The sequence below is a fragment of the Cherax quadricarinatus genome, chromosome 59, assembly GCF_038502225.1.
Source record: "Cherax quadricarinatus isolate ZL_2023a chromosome 59, ASM3850222v1, whole genome shotgun sequence".
NCBI lineage: Eukaryota > Metazoa > Arthropoda > Malacostraca > Decapoda > Parastacidae > Cherax > Cherax quadricarinatus.
In genome coordinates this window covers 25,599,748-25,618,409 of record NC_091350.1, presented here as the reverse complement: position 1 = coordinate 25,618,409, position 18,662 = coordinate 25,599,748, and the positions used below count along the sequence as shown (strand labels likewise).

Genomic DNA, 18,662 nt, shown 5'->3' with positions numbered 1-18,662 from the left:
CATTCTCCTCCTGTTCTTCAAGATTCTCCTTTGTATGGACTGATGAAGCCACTGTGTGGCGAAACGTTTCCTCAATAAAGTTACCCAAGAGTTGCACATGTGTCTAATTTATCAACATGTCGGTTCTCTGAACCATTCATCTACTTACACTTCTTGATATAAATCCCAGTAATCTATTGGCCTTATTACGTACGCTTAGGCATTGCTGTCTTGGTTTAAGGTTGCTGCTCACCATATCCCCCAAGTCCTTTTCGCAATCTGTATGGCTAAGTTCTACATGACTCTATGACCGCGGGTTCGATCCCGGCCGGGGGTATGGTAAGTTCTACATCATTTAACATATAAGTGCTAGGGTTATAGACTCTCCCGAGCTTCAGAACCTTGCATTTATCTACATTGAACTGCATCTGCCACTTTTCTGACCAAGAATAGAGTTTGTTTAATCCTCCTGAAGTTCCCTAACATCTAAGTTTGAATCAATTATCTTGTCTATCTTTGTGTCATCGGCGAATTTGCTCATATCACTAGTAATTCCCTCATCAAGATCATTGATATATTATAAACAACAACGGGCCCCAGACTGATCCCTGTGGAACGGCATTTGTTGAAATTGACACATGTGCAACATCTGGGCATCTTTATTGCAGACGTTTCGCCATCCAGTGGCTTTATCAATACAAATTCCAGGACATAACTTGAAGACAGGAGCACCATGTACAGAAGATGAGGTAATCAGTCGCTCAACCTAGCAGTAGGTGCGAAGAGCACCATAGTCGTGGAGATTCCCTCCATAGTCGTTACAGATCCCCACTCGGATTTTACCCCATTTATGGACACTGCTTCCTGTCTGTGAGCCATGACTCGATCCATGAGATCACTTTTCCCCCAATGCCATAAGCTGCCACTTTCTTTAACAGTCTTTGGTGCGGAACTCTATCAAAAGCCTTACTAAAATCTAAGTAATTAATATCAAATTCTTTATCGTGGTCAACAGCCTCAAAAGCTTTACTGAAGAAAGTTAATAAATTAGTTAGACAAGACCGGCCTCTTGTGAATCCATGCTGAGTATCATTAATAAAGCTAGGCTTATCGAGATGGCTTCTTATAATCTCAGCTATAATTGACTCTAGTAATTTGCCTACAATTGAGGTCAGGCTTACTGGGAGGTAATTTGACGGTAACGACTTGTCCCCTGTTTTAAAAATAGGATTTACATTAGCCATCTTCCACATATCAGACACTACACCAGTTGGAAGAGATAAATTAAAAATATTAGTTAACGGTTCACAGAGTTCCATTTTGCATTCCTTAAGAACCCTTGAAAAAACCTCATCAGGACCCGGCGAATTATTTTGTTTCAGTCTATCTGCTTCAAAACCATTTCACTAGTGACTGTGATGTTACATAATTTATCTTCTTCTAGTCCACTATAAAAATTAATTAGTGGAATATTATTAGTGTCTTCCTGTGTAAAAACCGAGAGAAAATAATTATTTAAAATCGAGCACATTTCATTCTCTTTGTCAGTAAGATGCCCATAGTTATTTTTAAGGGGACCTATCTTATCTCTGACTTTTGTTCTATATACCTGGAAAAAACTTTTTGGGTTAGTTTTAGAATACCTAGCAACTTTAATTTCATAGTCCCTTTTAGCTTTTCTTATCCCCTTTTTAATGTCCCTCTTAATGTCAATATACTGATTCATAAGATTACCCTCACATCTTTTGATACGCCTATAAATTCCTTTATTGTGCCCTAGTAGATATTTCAGCCTGTTATTCATTCATTTTGGGTCATTTCTATTTGATCTAATTTCTTTATAAGGGATAAACGTTCTTTGAGCAGCATGTATAGTGTTCAGAAAACTGTCATATTGATATCTCACTTCGTTACCCCAATCAACAGATGATAAGTGTTCTCTAATCCCATCGTAATCTGCTAAGCGAAAATCTGGATCTGTTATTGAGTTATCCCTACTCTCATACTTCCATTCAATGCTAAATGTAATTTGTGTTCTCTAGCAACAAGTTCCTCTGAAATTCCTAAATTATTAACAAGGGATTCGTTGTTTGCCAGAGCTAAGTCAAGCAGGTTATTTCCCCTTGCAGGCTCTGTCACAAACTACTTCACAAAACAATCTTGAACTACTTCTAAGAAGTCGTTTGATTCTAAGTTCCTTACATTGGTGAATGTAGAGGGACTGATTACCTCATTCTCCTCCTGTTCTTCAAGTTTATCCTTTGTGTGGACTGATGAAGCCACTTTGTGGCGAAACGTTTCCTCAATAAAGGTACCCAAGAGTTGCACATGTCTAATTTAACAACACCCTCTCACTCATATTTATCCAACCTAAATTTGAAACTACCCAAAGTCCTAGCCTCAATAACCCAACTATGTAGACTGTTCCACTTCAACTACCCTGTTTCCAAACCAATACTTTCCTATGTCTTTTCTAAATCTAAACATATCTAATTTAAATCCATTACTGCGGGTTCTCTCTTGGAGAGATATACTCAAGACCTTATTAATATCCCCTTTATTAATACCTGTCTTCCACTTATACACTTCGATCAGGTCTCCCCTCATTCTTCGTCTAACAATTGAATGTAACTTAAGAGTCTTCAATCTTTCTTCATAAAGAAGATTTTTAATGTTATGTATTAATTTAGTCATTCTACGCTGAATGTTTTCTAACGAATTTATGTCCATTCTGTAATATGGAGACCAGAACTGAGCTGCATAATCTAGGTGAGGCCTTACTAATGATGTATAAAGCTGCAGTATAACCTCGGGACTTCTGTTGCTTACACTTCTTGATATAAATCCCAATAATCTATTTGCGTCATTACGTACGCTTAGGCATTGCTGTCTTGATTTGATTACTCAAGATTACTCAGTAATCTTGAGCTCAACTTATCTGGGTTCACAGATTTTTTTTGGTCCAGTGATTTAAGGAGAAATTTCTTTATTGTCACCACTCTGGGGCTCTGGTGGCCTGGTGGTTAACGCTCTCGCTTCACACGGTGAGGGCCTGGGTTCGATTCCCAGCCAGAGTAGAAACATTGGACGTGTTTCTTTCCACCTGTTGACTATGTTCCCCATCAGTAAAATGGGTACCTGGGTGTTAGTCGACTGGTGTGGGTCGCATCCTGGGACACTGACCTAAGGAGGCCTGGTCACAGACCGGGCCGCGGGGGCGTTGACCCCCGGAACTCTCTCCAGATAAAACCAGATAAACTGACAACTTTGACACAGTTCTTGCGGCTCTCAAAGAACGTTCCTTTGCTGGATCAGGAGCTTCAGTTTTGAGCCGAGCGGTCAGCAAAGAGGTTAGGTTCTTTCTTATTTCTAGTAGAGAAATTTCGATTTTTGAGGTGGAATAATTTTATCAGGTGAATAACCTTGTCAATCCTTTACCAAGAACCACCAGGTTTTGGAGGTCGCTCTACATGATGGCAGTTTTCTTTTTGTATCAGACTTCGTCACATACAAGCGCTGAGGGATTTGTTGGAGATTATGGATGTGGTCAGTGAAGACAATTTTTTTTCTCTTTCTCTCTTTACAGTAAGAGTGTACAGGCTTGGGGAACAAATGATACAAACCTTCCTTTAGGAGAAATACCCTGAGGCGATCATTGTTCCAAGCTTTTCACATGAGACTCAGATCAATCGAATAACCACTGCTGCAAACGCGTTCAGAAGCATCAGCAAGAACGAATTCACGACCTTATACACTGCACACGACTTATTTTTTAGTATGCAGCGCCAATTTGGGACTCACATCTGGTGAGTCTAGTAAAGGAACTGGAAACGTGCAATAGTTTGCAGCGAAACTAATCCTAGTACTGAGGAGTATGACCTATTAGTAGAAGCTAGAGAAGTTTAACCTGACGACACTAGAGGAAAGAAGAACCAGAGGTGAATGATAACGATGTTCAAAATACAGGGTGGACAGGAACAATTTGTTTCAGAGGCTGATCTCCAGTACACGAAGTCACAGCTGGATCTTTAAAGCTCCGAGGAATCACAGGGATTTAGAAACTACTTATTTAGACTTAGTGGTCAAAAAGTGGAACGACTTAGTGAAGTAGTAGATGCCGAACCCATATGTAGCTTTAAGAAGAGGTATGACATAGTTCTCGCAGTCAGGAGTGACTGAAGCAAGTAGACGTCAGCAGACAGGAGATTGACTGGGAAAACCTGAAACCACATGGGGGACCAGAAACGTGGAGGGCTAAGATGCTGTAAGCGGTACTGGAAAACTTCATTCACCAACATGTTAGAGATACAATCAGAGAGAGAGAGAGAGAGAGAGAGAGAGAGAGAGAGCAGAGAATGAACCAGCAAGGCTAGATCTTCTATTCACCTTGAACAGTTCAGATCTTTAAAGAGGATATTACATATGAGAAGCCCCTCGGTGCTGACGATCACATGGTCCTGAGTTTTGAATCTTTGTAGGAATAACAATAGAGTGTGAAACAGCACGTAAAGGAGGGAAAAATCCAAACTTCTAAAGGGAGACTACACAGGCACGAGACAATTCCTGCATGAGGTGCAGAAGGGAAGAGAACTAGAAAGACAGTAAATGAAATGATGGAACACATAGCCACAAAGTGCAGGGGAGGCAACAGAAACAATGGCAAATAACACAAGAAAACAAGGAATTGAGCAGAAGAGCCAAAAACAAACATACATGGATAAGGAAGGAGTCCCAGAAGCAATATGAGAATGGCAACGCATCGAAAGCCAAATCTGACCCAATGTTGTTATATAACCACGAGATTTAGGTAGGTATTCACAGAAAAGACACAAATGCTTCCAGAAAACCGAGGCGGTAGAGTATGCAGGCAAGTGCTAAACTGAGTATACACAACCGAGTAGGAGGTGACGAAGCTGCTATGTGAACTAGATACCAGGAACCCGGTAGCCCTAGATAACATATCTCCATGAGTCCTGAGAGGGAGCAGAGGCACTGTGTGCCGCTAAGAACAATCTTCACATCTGTCGAAACAGGGCAACTAACAGTGTGGAAGACAGCAAATACAGTCCCAATTTTTAAGAGAGGAGAGAGTCAGACCGTATTAGACTGCAGACCAGTGTTACTGACGTATATAGAAAAGCTTATCAGAGGAAGATCGGTGGAGCACCTAGAAATGAATGGGTTCATACATGACGACCAACACGGCCTCAGGGATTGGAAATCCTCTGCAATGAACCTACTGGATTTCTTCGACAAGGTAACAGAAGTAAGACAGGAGAAAGAGATGGGTAGAGTATTTTATTGGTCTAAAAGAAGTCTTTCGACACAATGAACAACAGAGAGACCTGTACAAAAGCTAGAGGAACAGTAATAGCACTGCAATGGATCACAAGATACCTGAGAGAAAGAAAACAGAGTGCTGGTACATGACGAGGTGTCGGAGTGGCCACATGTGTCGAGAGGGGGTTCCACAAGGGTTAGTCCTAGCGCCGGTGCTGTTTCTTGTAAATTACCTGGTAGAAGAGATAAATTAGGTGTCCCTGTTCGCAGTTGATGTGATACTGAGGAGAATACATGCGTTCGAGGATCAAGAAAGTCTACAAAGAGATCTGGACAGGCTGTAAGCCTTGTCCGACAAATAGTTCCTGGAGTTTAACCCCACCAAATGCAAACTCGTGTGCGTAATGAGGATAGGTTGTATGTGATGTTAATTAACTCAGTCCCTGGGGCTATTTACTGTCTACTTGGTACGATATCTCTAAACATTTTTCCTCATCGTTTAGATTCTTGCACGACACTTCTTGGATTTGACCTCGTATATCCACGTAGTAGATTATTTCCATAATCTGTCAATGTCATCTCGCATGCAATTTCCTATTTGTTCTTGCATTATCTGCTAACTTTGTCATGCTAACTTGTCTGCTAACTTTGCTGTTGGTAGGTAATTACTACATATACTGCCATTAGAGGCCTATCTTGCTGCTTTCGGACTGTTTTATTGTATTTATCATGTCGGGTATTGTTGCAGATTGATTCTTGCATTCTAGGAACGGTCAGTCTTGAAGCAGTACTTACACCTTCTACACTCATGCAAGTGTGGAATCGTCTTCCATTCAACAGTCCAACTAAACTCTTTGCATATAGTTTCTGCATCCCTTCGCATCTCTTTACACAGAAATTGGTGCTACACCCTCAGCAAAAGCAGGATCTGGTGTGCTTTCAGACTCGCCTGTGTGTCGGGTGGAGCAGACGGACGTGTACGGCGTGGGACGCCACGAGAAGACAACAGTAACATGCAGGGTTGAGGCCGACCCACCCGTCACCGCTTACCGCTGGGCGTTCAACAACACCGGAGAGTTTGTTGACATCCCCTAGTGAGTTTACTCTCTCAACCAGTTGATTATATTTACTAGTGAAGCTCTCGTATTCAAGCAGTTGTTGACATTTATCGAGTTCTCCCTTAAAGAATTTGTTGTCACGATGTTTGCCCGGATTATCCCGCTTTATTCTTCTTTTACTACTACTACTACTACTACTACTACTACTACTGCCCACTTATAATCAAGGAAATTAGTCTAGCATTATATGTTGATTTTTTTTATTTTTTTCCTTTAGATGACAAACTAACCTAATTAGATTAGGATTAACATAGCCAATCATATACCCTGTAGGAGAACAGGTTAATAAATAATAATGATAATCAGAATAACTCCACATTTTTCACGAGGCCTCATTTATCTGTTTCATGAATGTAAATGACTAAACCATACCAAAGGTGGGGTTAGAACTCGCTATCAGAGAGTCTCAAAACTGCCTAACGCGACGGTTTCAAACCGTCGGGGTTCTAACCCCATCCATGGTATGTTTTTTTTTTTTTTAATAAGCACTGAATGTTTATATGATACGTTCTTTAGGAGTTAATGAACGTATTCAAGTCATGTTGAATAGGTTACTCGCAGCTTTAATGATCCCAGTGTGGTTCACAGTCTTTAAAAGCCCAATTAACCAACCGCTTAATATTTTAGATGTTTCTTAGTTACCACGACTCCTTTTAGATATCCTTCATCCGCTTTTATTTGTGTTCCTACGTCTTATTCTACTTACTGCGTGCTTAATTCTCTATTATTCTCATCTATGTCGCTGTTGGCCATATCTGTTTTTCTGCCTCTCGATTTTGTTTCTGTCCCCAGCGTTGGTTTATCTGTTTTTATGCTTCTCTTCATTTACTGTATTCTCGCCTGTTTCTATATTCTCGGAGTTTTTTTTTCCCCCTCTGTCCGCGTTTGTTTTTCTGTGCCAAAAATCTGTTTTATAATTGCCCCCGTGTTTGTTTGTTTCTATATCCAAGCGTCAGATTATTTTTCCACCCTGTCTGTTTCTCCACATCAATGATCGTTTATCTTTGCGTCTGTTTCTCTCTCCGTTGCTACTGTTTACACCTTTTCATTTCACTTTTTCGTTTAAAATTACATCCTTTTCATTTTCCATGGTGGTCATGTGTGTTACTGTGACCTTTTACCAATGTACCGTTGAACCCCTTTTAAACCTCTATATTTACCCTTTAACTTCTTGAAACCTCTACATTTACCCTTGAACCCCTTTATCTAAACCTCTATATTTGCCCTTCAACCCCTTTATTTAAACCTCTACACTTACCCTTGAACCCTTTAAACCTCTACATTTACCCTTGAACCCCTTTACTTAAACTCTACATTTACCCTTCAACCTTTTTTTTTAAACCTCTACAACTAACGTTGAGCTCCTTTATTTGAACCTCTACATTTACCCCTGAACCTATTTTTTAAACCTCTACAATCACCCTTGAACCCCTTTATTTAATCCTCCAATTTTACCCTTGAATCCCTTTATTTAAACCTGCACATTTACTCTTGAACCCCTTTATTTAAACCTGCACATTTACCCTTGAACCCTTTTATTTAAACCTCTACATTTACCCATGAACCCCTTTAAACCTCTACATTTACTTGAACCCTTTATTTAAACCTGCACATTTACCCTTGAACCTATTTTTAAACCTCTACATTTACCCATGAACCCTTTTTAACCTCTACATTTACTTGAACCCCTTTACTTCTGTCTCTAACATTTTGTATATACTTCTGCCCCTATTTGCACCTATTGCACGATTTCCGCAGGACTTTGTCTTACCCATATTTTTTGTTAATTTACCCTTGTATCTCATCTCTTAAATTTTGATTTTGATACTAAATGTACTGTTGTGCAGTATATTTAGGATCAAAATCACAATTTATCACAACAGTGAAAGTCTGATTTACGTATACCACTTTCTTGATACCTTGCGGGTGTTACTTCTTATCACTGCTTCTTATTCCTGGTATTTACTTCACTGTCTCAAGAAAATTTTCTCGGGATACTTCTATGTACAAATACAAGTACAAGTACAAATATTTAATTCTTCGTAAAGTTTACAACGTTCGGTTTACATGTTATGAGAGTTTAATAATAAAGTTTCGTGCCTAGGCACTTCGGTCAGGCTAATACTAAATCTTACGCTATTTTGATATAGGTCATATTTAAGCAGTACATTTGAACATATTTTTAGGTACGTAATTATATGCAATCCATTACTCCATCACTCGTCCTAACTTTCCTCTTCGTGTTTTCTTTAGGCTGTAAGAAACATGGGAAAAATGGGATTGGGAATAGTTAAGGTAGGAATGAATAATGGATTTGACGTAAGAAAATAAAATTTAAGTTTTGGTCCCATTTCGATCACTAACCAGTAAATAGTTAAGTCTGACCTAAAACAACACCATAAGTTTTATTCTCCAGTGTGTTGATTATTTGTGTATTGTTCCAGTAACGTTGTTAGGCCTTTTATTCTTATTGGTTTGTAGATGAATGGTTCAGAGAACCGACACGTTGATAAATTAGACACACGTGCAACTCTTGGGTATCTTTATTGAGGAAACGTTTCGCCACACAGTAGCTTCATCAGTCCATTGATGGACTGACCACATCGACTCAAGGTTGAGGGACTGATTACCTCATTCTCCTCCTGTTCTTCAAGATTCTCCTTTGTATGGACTGATGAAGCCACTGTGTGGCGAAACGTTTCCTCAATAAAGATACCCAAGAGTTGCACATGTGTCTAATTTATCATTCTTGTTGGTAAATGTTGCGGGTATTGAGGACTTGAGAAATAAGACAAGTTAAGTGGCGTTACCACTTCATGACATCACTAAGACAAGTTAAGTGGCGTTACCACTTCATGACATCACTAAGACAAGTTAAGTGGCGTTACCACTTCATGACATCACTAAGACAAGTTAAGTGGCGTTACCACTTCATGACATCACTAAGACAAGTTAAGTGGCGTTACCACTTCATGACATCACTAAGACAAGTGGCGTTACCACTTCATGACATCGCTAAGACAAGTGGCGTTACCACTTCATGACATCACTAAGACAAGTGGCGTTACCACTTCATGACATCACTAAGACAAGTGGCGTTACCACTTCATGACATCACTAAGACAAGTGGCGTTACCACTTCATGACAAGTGTTAGTATTCTGTGCACTACTTCACTATGATATATGATAATGTTAGTACTGACGCAGTTTTGTTCCACCTCCCGTTCCTCCCACCACTCGTTCCTCCCACCACTCGTTCCTCCCACCACTCGTTCCTCCCACCACTCGTTCCTCCCACCACTCGTTCCTCCCACCACTCGTTCCTCCCACCACTCGTTCCTCCCACCACTCGTTCCTCCCACCTCCCGTTCCTCCCACTTCTCGTTCCTCCCACCTCCCCCGTTCCTCCCACTTCCCCAGTTCCTCCCACCTCCCCCGTTCCTCCCATCCCCCGTTCCTCCCACCCTCCGTTCCTCCCACCCTCCTTTCCTCCCACCCTTCGTTCCTCCCACCCTCCGTTCCTTCCACCCTCCGTTCCTCCCACCCTCCGTTCCTCCCACCCTCCGTTCCTCCCACCCTCCGTTCCTCCCACCTCTCGTTCCTCCCACCTCCCTCCCGCTAGTCATCGGCTACCATCACAGTTTACGGAAAATGACATAGTGGAGGAATTATTGAACATCATACTCGTTAAACCCTCCGCTCTCTGACTCTCTCCCTCTCCCTCTCTCACTTCTTTCTCTCGTTTGTTCAGAGTCAACATTAAATTTATCTATGAACTCTGTCTTTCACTCTTGTTTGTTTAAGATTAACAGTCAACTTCAATATAACTTTCTTGTTTTACTCTCCGATGTGTTTACTCAAGGCTAACAGTAAACTCAGGGGTAAACGTAAGCTCTTGTATAACTACCCTGACCTACAGTACTTTCAGCTCTCGTTTACTAACATGTGTTTCCAAGCAATTCTGGGACGCTTAATTTAGGTCTGAACTAAGTTGTTCTCCTATACGTACAATGAATGTTATCATCAAGACATAGCAATCATGGAGAAGATATAACCGGGAAACCTGACGGTCAGCTTGATTGCTGACATCTCCTTGAAACTGGTGCACCAGACTTAAGCTGAACACAAACTATGAAGCTTGAAAACTGTGATGTAAATACTTGCAAAAACAATGAGAAAATTTGTTTGTATGTATGTGTGTTTTATATATATATATATATATATATATATATATATATATATATATATATATATATATATATATATATAAATTTTTTCAAAAAGTCGGCAGTCTCCCACCGAGGCAGGGTGACCCAAAAAGAATGAAAATCCCCGAAAGGAAAATACTTTCATCATTCAACACTTTCACCCCACTTACACATCACTGTTTTTGCAGAGGTGCCCAGAATACAACAGTTTAGAAGTATATACGTATAAAAATATAAAATATATCCCTCCAAACTGCCAATATCCCAAACCCCTCCTTTAGAGTGCAGACATATTACTTCCCATTTCCAGGACTCATGTCCGGTTATATAAAATAACCGGTTTCCCTGAATTCCTTCACTAAATATTACCCTGCTCACACTCCAACAGCTCATCAGGTCCCAAATACCATTCGTCTCCGTTCACTCCTATCTAACAAGCTCACGCACGCTTGCTGGAAGTCCAAACCCCTCGCCCACAACACCACCTTTACCCATTCCCAGCAACCTACCCCGCCTTCCTTCCACTACAGATTTAAATGCTCTCCATGCTATTCTACTTTGATCCATTCTCTCTAAATGACCAAACCACCTCAACAACCTTTCTTCAGCCTTCTGACTAATACTTTTATTAACTCCACACCTTCTCCTAATTTCCACACTCCGAATTTTCTGCATAATATTTACACCACACATTTCCCTCAGACAGGACATCTCCAACCGCCTTCTCGATGCAGCATTTGCAACCCAAGCTTCACACCCATATAAGAGTGTTGGTACTACTGTACCTTCATAAATTCCCTTCTTTGCCTCCATAGATAACGTTTTTTGCCTCCACATATACCTCAATGCACCACTCACTTTTTTTCCTTCATCAATTCTATGATTAACCGCATCCTCCAAAAATCCATCCGCTGACACGTCAACTCCCAAATATCTGAAAGCATTCACTTCTTCCATACTCCTCCTCCCCAATTGATATCCAATTTTTCTTTATCTAAATCATTTGATACTCTCATCACCTTACTCTTTTCTATGTTCACTTTCAACTTTCTACCTTTACACACTCCCAAATTCGTCAACTAACCTTTGCAATTTTTTTTTTAGAGTCTCCCATAAGCACAGTATCATCAGCAAAAAGTGACTGTGTCACTTCCCATTTTGTATTTAATTCCCCATAATTTAATCCCACCCCTCTCCCGAACACCCTAGCATTTACTTCTTTTACAACCCCATCTATAAATATATTAAACAACCATGGTGACATTACACATCCCTGTCTAAGACCTACTTTTACCGGGAAATAGTCTCCTTCTCTTCTACACATCCTAACCTGAGCCTCACTATCCTCATAAAAACTCTTTACAGCATTTAATAACTTACCACCTATTCCATATACTTGCAACATCTGCCACATTGCTTCCCTATCCACTCTATCATATGCCTTTTCTAAATACTGTTCACATATATGCTTCAATGTAAACACGATCTACACATCCCCTACTCACTCTAAAACCTCCTTGCTTATCCGCAATTCTACATTCTGTCTTACCTCTAATTCTTTCAATAATAACCCTACCGTACACTTTTCCTGGTATACTCAGTAAACTTATTCCTCTATAATTTTTACTGTCTCTTTTGTCCCCCTTCCCTTTATATAAAGAGACTATACACGCTCTCCGCCAATCCCTAGGTACCTTCCTCTCTTTCATACATTTATTAAACAAAAATACCAACCTTTCCAACACTGTCCCCCCCTGCTTTTAACATTTCTGTCATGATCCCGTCAGTTCCAGCTGCTTTAATCCCTTTCATTCTACATAATGCCTCACGCACCTCCCCCACACTCACATCCTGCTCTTCTTCACTCCTAAAAGATTGTATACCTCCCTGGCCAGTGCATGAAATTACCGCCTCCCTTTCTTCGTCGACATTTAAAAGTTCCTCAAAATATTCTCGCCATCTACCCAAAACCTCCATCTCACCATCTTCTAACTCTCCTACTCTGTTTTTAACTGACAAATCCATTTGTTCCCTAGGCTTTCTTAACTTGTTTAACTCACTCCAAATTTTTTTCTTATTTTCATTAAAATTCTTGACAGTACCTCTCCCACTCTCCTTTTGCACTCTCTCACCACATTCTTCACCTTTCGCAAGAGCAGGCGAAATATACACAAACACTGATCTCTGGCCGAAGGAGACTCGAACCTACGAACCTTGGAACAAGATACGCAGTGCTTTACTATTCTCACCACACTGCACCAGTACCTTGGCGTCCAACTCACGATAGACGTTGATCCAAGGCAGCCAGCTTTCAGGTAGAAGGCTTACAGCTTTTCATCTCATCCCCTGCATGCATCGACCAACTAGAGATTTTAACAATGCAAGGAATTCGCAAGAGCAGGCGAAATATACATAAACAAGCTTTAAGCCTTCTCCCTGAAAGCTGGCTGCCTTGGATCAGCCTCTAGCGTAAGCTAGACACCAAGGAATTGGTCCAGTGTGGTGAGAATGGTAAAGCACTGCCTACCTTGTTCCAAGGTTCATAGGTTCGAGTCTCCTTCGGCCAGAGATCAGTTTGTGTGTATTTCGCCTGCTCTTGCGAATTCCTTGCATTGTTAAAATCTCTAGTTGGTCGATAAATGCAGGGGATGAGATGAAAAGCTGTAAGTCTTCTCCCTGAAAGCTGGCTGCCTTGGATCAACGTCTAGCGTAAGCTGGACCCCAAGGTATTGGCCAGTGTGGCAAGAATGGTAAATCACTGTGTACCGTGTTCCAAGGTTCGTAGGTTCGAGTCTCCTTCGGCCATAGATCAGTGTTATATATATATATATATATATATATATATATATATATATATATATATATATATATATATATATAATGTCGTGGCGAATAGGCAGAACTTGCTCTCTTAGCTTAAATAGCAACGTTCATCTTGCCATATAGGACAAGCAAGAATTTGTGTATGCAATAATTTCACAAAAATCATTCTGAACCTAACGAAAAAAAATATATTTCACTGAGTCTGTTTAGTATTTAATTATTGTAAAAAAAATTAAAATATATTTAGTTTGGTTAGGCTAAAATAAATTGCTCTTGTTATAAGAAGGTTAGGTAAGTTTTCTAAGATTCTTTTGGTGCAAAATTAAAATGTTTTTACATTAGCATTAGTTAAAAAAATATATCTTTAAACGTATAAGAGAAATTTTCAGAAAGGACTTAATTTTAAATGAGTTCTTGCTAATTGATCAGTTTTACGTATTCGGCGCGTACGCGCACACACACACACACACACACACACACACACACACACACACACACACACACACACACACACACACACATGTAACAGGAAGGGCACTGCAATGGATCAGAGAATACCTGACAGGGAGGCAGCAACGAGTCATGCTACGTGAAGAGGTATCACAATGGGCGCCTGTGACGAGCGGGGTCCCACAGGGGTCAGTTGTAGGACCAGTGCTATTTTTGATATATGTGAACGACATGGTGGAAGGAATAGACTCGGAAGTGTCCCTGTTCGCAGATGACGTGAAGTTGATGAGAAGAATTAAATCGGACGAGGATGAGGCAGGACTGCAAAGAGACCTGGACAGGCTGGACATGTGGTCCAGTAACTAGCTTCTCGAATTCAATCCAGCCAAATGCAAAGTCATGAAGATTGGGGAGGGGCAAAGAAGACCACAGGCAAAGTATAAGCTAGGTGGACAAAGACTACAGACCTCACTCAGGGAGAAAGACCTTGGGGTGACCATAACACCGAGCACATCACCGGAAGCACACATCAACCAAATAACTGCTGCAGCATACGGGCGCCTGGCAAACCTGACAATAGCGTTCTGATACCTTTATAAGGAATCGTTCAAGACACTGTACACTGTGTATGTTAGGCCCATACTGGAGTATGCAGCACCAGTCTGGAACCCCACACCTGGTCAAGCACGTCAAGAAGTTAGAGAAAGTACAAAGGTTTGCAACAAGGCTAGTAAGGCTAGTCCCAGAGCTCAAGGGAATGTCGTACGAGGAAAGGTTGAGGGAAATCGGACTGACGACACTGGAGGACAGAAGGGTCAGGGGAGACATGATAACGACATACAAGATACTGCGGGGAATAGACAAGGTGGACAGAGATAGGATGTTCCAGATAGGGGACACAGGGACAAGGAGTTACAACTGGAAGCTGAAGACTCAGACGAGTCACAGGGACGTTAGGAAGTATTTCTTCAGTCATAGAGTTGTCAGGAAGTGGAATAGCCTAGCAAGTGAAGTATTGGAGGCAGGAACCATACATAGTTTTAAGAAGAGGTATGATACAGCTCAGGAGGCAGAGAGAGAGAGGACCTAGTAGCGATCAGTGAAGAGGCGGGGCCAGGAGCTGAGTCTCGACCCCTGCAACCACAATTAGGTGAGTACACACACACACACACACACACACACACACACACACACACACACACACACACACACACACACCCAGACACACACACGCGCGCTCACACACACACACACACACACACACACACACACACATATATATATATATATATAAACCATACCACGGGCGGGGATAGAACCCGCTATCAGAGAGTCTCAAAACATTGTCTCTAGGTCCACAACAGGACTCGAACCTGCTAACTCTGTATCAGAGACCACAGTTCTTTACCACTGAGCTTCGGCTAAGCGCCCATACTTGTCTTGGATCTAGCACAGTAGTAAAGTACTGTGGACTCTGACACAGGGTTAGCAGGTTCGAGTCCTGCTGTGGACGTAGAAGCAATGTTCGTAAATAATTTCGCCTGTTTGTGATTTGTCAAGCGTATGTGTGTGTGTGTGTGTGTGTGTATATATATAGGGGTGTTAATGTTGCAGTTTAAAAACTGTAGTGTAAAGCACCCTTCTGGCAAGACAGTGATGGAGTGAATGATGGTGAAAGTTTTTCTTTTTCGGGCCACCCTGCCTTGGTGGGAATCGGCCAGTGTGATAATAAAAAATAAAAGAAATAAATAATATATATATATATATATATATATATATATATATATATATATATATATATATATATATATATATATATATATGCAATAAGATCACAGTAAACAGGTGATTTCAAAATATGCAAAACAACCACTATGAAAAAATAGAGAAATTCCAAGCGCTTTCGTGACTACTCACATTATCAAGGAACTATGAAAGTGAAGCATCCAAGGAAGCTATATAAGGGGTCGGCCAGCACCTCACTATCAGATCCCACAACGGTTAAACACGTGACGCGTGGCGAGCCAACTTGGACAGGTCCTTTGCAAAACTCACCCCCAAGCTATTTATTTGTCCAGTGTATTATTAAATTCTACCCAAATTCTATTAATTATAAATGGATCTAATTTATATAAACCAAAGGAAATATTCATATTATTGTCAAAACTGCTTTTTATGAAACAAGATTCAATTATATTCCTGTCGACCATGGACTTGCTTGATACTACTTTCTCAACTTTTTGAAAATCAATTGGATGGTTAAAATCTCTTACATGAATAAATAGAGCATTGGAATCTTGTCCAGTTCTAATGCTATATTTATGTTGTTTTAATCTTAGTTCGAGATTTTTACCAGTTTGACCGTAATAAACTTTATCGCAAATTTTACAAGGAATCTTATAGACACATCCATCAGCATTTTGGGGGGAATTCTTTATCAAAAGTTTTTTTACTGTATCAAGATTTTTGAATACAACTTTAATATTAAAAGTCTTAAGAAGAGAAGGCATATCAACCAAGTTTTCATGGTAAGGGAGAACCAACATATTTTTAGTTGAATAAGGCTGGTTGCCCTTTTTTGGATTATAAAAAGTGTTCCTAGCAACTTTAAAAGATTTATCAATTACATTTCTTGGGTATTTTAAATCATTACCTATTTCATAAATTTTGGATATTTCCTCATCTATGAACTCAGGACTACAAATTCGTAAAGCTCTCAAAAACATTGATGAGAAAACAGACAGTTTGACTCTATCTTGATGCGAGGAATAATAGTGGACATAGGAACAGTTATTTGTAGGTTTTCTGTAAATTTTAAATTTGAATTCATTATTACCCTTAATAATTAAAACATCTAGAAAAGGCAATGAGTTATTTTCTTCAAACTCAACAGTAAAGTTTATAGAATGGGCTAAGCTATTTAATTTTCCAAGAAAATGGTGTATATCTACATTTTTGGGCATAAGACACAAAATATCATCAACATATCTGAACCATTTAGCTCTATTAGGGAGGATTGTGTTAAGCAACCTTGTTTCAAAAAATTCCATGTATAGGTTACTAAGAACAGGTGAAAGAGGATTTCCCATTGCCATACCAAACTTCTGAGTGTAAAACTTATCATTAAATACAAATTTTGCATCAACAATGCAAAGTTTAATAAGTTTAATGATAGTAGGAACTGGCAATGGTAAATCATAGTTAACGAGTTCTTCAGATAAGAAACTTAATAAATCATCAACAGGAACTTTCGTAAACAAGGAAGTAACATCAAAACTAACCATGTTAAAATCATTTAAGTCAGTCAAGGAGTTTAATTTATCAACCAAGTCAATGTTGTTTTTAACATTAAAGTTAGAAATTTTGCCAACAATAGGGCTCAAAATATCGACAAGCCATTACGGTCAAACTGGTAAAAATCTCGAACTAAGATTAAAACAACATAAATATAGCATTAGAACTGGACAAGATTCCAATGCTCTATTTATTCATGTAAGAGATTTTAACCATCCAATTGATTTTCAAAAAGTTGAGAAAGTAGTATCAAGCAAGTCCATGGTCGACAGGAATATAATTGAATCTTGTTTCATAAAAAGCAGTTTTGACAATAATATGAATATTTCCTTTGGTTTATATAAATTAGATCCATTTATAATTAATAGAATTTGGGTAGAATTTAATAATACACTGGACAAATAAATAGCTTGGGGGTGAGTTTTGCAAAGGACCTGTCCAAGTTGGCTCGCCACGCGTCACGTGTTTAACCGCTGTGGGATCTGATAGTGAGGTGCTGGCCGACCCCTTATATAGCTTCCTTGGATGCTTCACTTTCATAGTTCCTTGATAATGTGAGTAGTCACGAAAGCGCTTGGAATTTCTCTATATTTTCATAGTGGTTGTTTTGCATATATATATATATATATATATATATATATATATATATATATATATATATATATATATATATATATATATATATATATATATATATATATATTATATTTGTATAGGATGGGGTCCACCTCTGGTGTAAATTGTGGGACCTATAGCCTCGGAGAAGTGCATAAAAAGGCTTCAAGGAAGAATATTTGGATTTCTTCCTGAAGCCGTTTGAATATTCCACTTCCCCTACCACCCCATTTTGTAGTATATATTTTTTTTACCAATAGGAATATTTTATTACATAATATGGTACAGAAGATTTAAGAGAAACATTGTTGATATAAAGGTGGCATATAAGGTACATGTTGTTACGTGTGTATCACCGATTATAAGGCGAAAATCTCATCCAGCTCCTCAGAGCTGGGGCGTGTTCCCAAAATACAGCAGGCATTACCCCTTTGAACAGCCGTACAGAGCCGCTGGAACGGAAAACTAGCTGCCCTGGGATCCCTAGTTACCCTGATGAGTCTTTTTCCCAGCTCCTTAAGGAATTTAGATGAACTCTTTCCCCATGAGCCAAGGGTCTCTGAGCCTATGGGAACAAACATAATGATGGGCAAGTTCTCCATATTTTCTAGACTTTTGGGACTCCCTGAAGCTGGCAGCTGCCCCTCCTTCCTCCCTGGTGTATTGGAGATAGGTATCAGCCAAGGTAGATGCACATGTATAGTCCCACACCACCTGCTTCCCATCTGTCCAGGCTTGAAGGGTGATACCATCTGGACGCTTCTGGCTGCCATCAGATCTGCATAGTTGGGGTGGCTCCCTTACTGCTGGGCATCCAGCTGTTGTGAGGCTCCTCTTGATAATGTTATTAACCTCCTCATGTCTTGCAATCTTTCCCTCGGATTTACGGCACAC

At 39.9% G+C, this 18,662-nt stretch overlaps 1 protein-coding gene across 1 annotated transcript in view; it reads left to right on the top strand.

Moving 5' to 3' along the window:
* Positions 1–5,988: 5,988 nt before the first annotated feature.
* The window catches only part of LOC128698846 (nephrin-like), an 80,748-nt gene continuing 68,074 nt past the window's right edge, over positions 5,989–18,662 (top strand). The window contains exons 1-2 of the mRNA XM_070097826.1: positions 5,989–5,995; positions 6,155–6,353. Coding sequence (XP_069953927.1) covers positions 5,989–5,995; positions 6,155–6,353 — 206 coding nt within the window. The remainder of the gene's footprint in view (positions 5,996–6,154; positions 6,354–18,662) is intronic.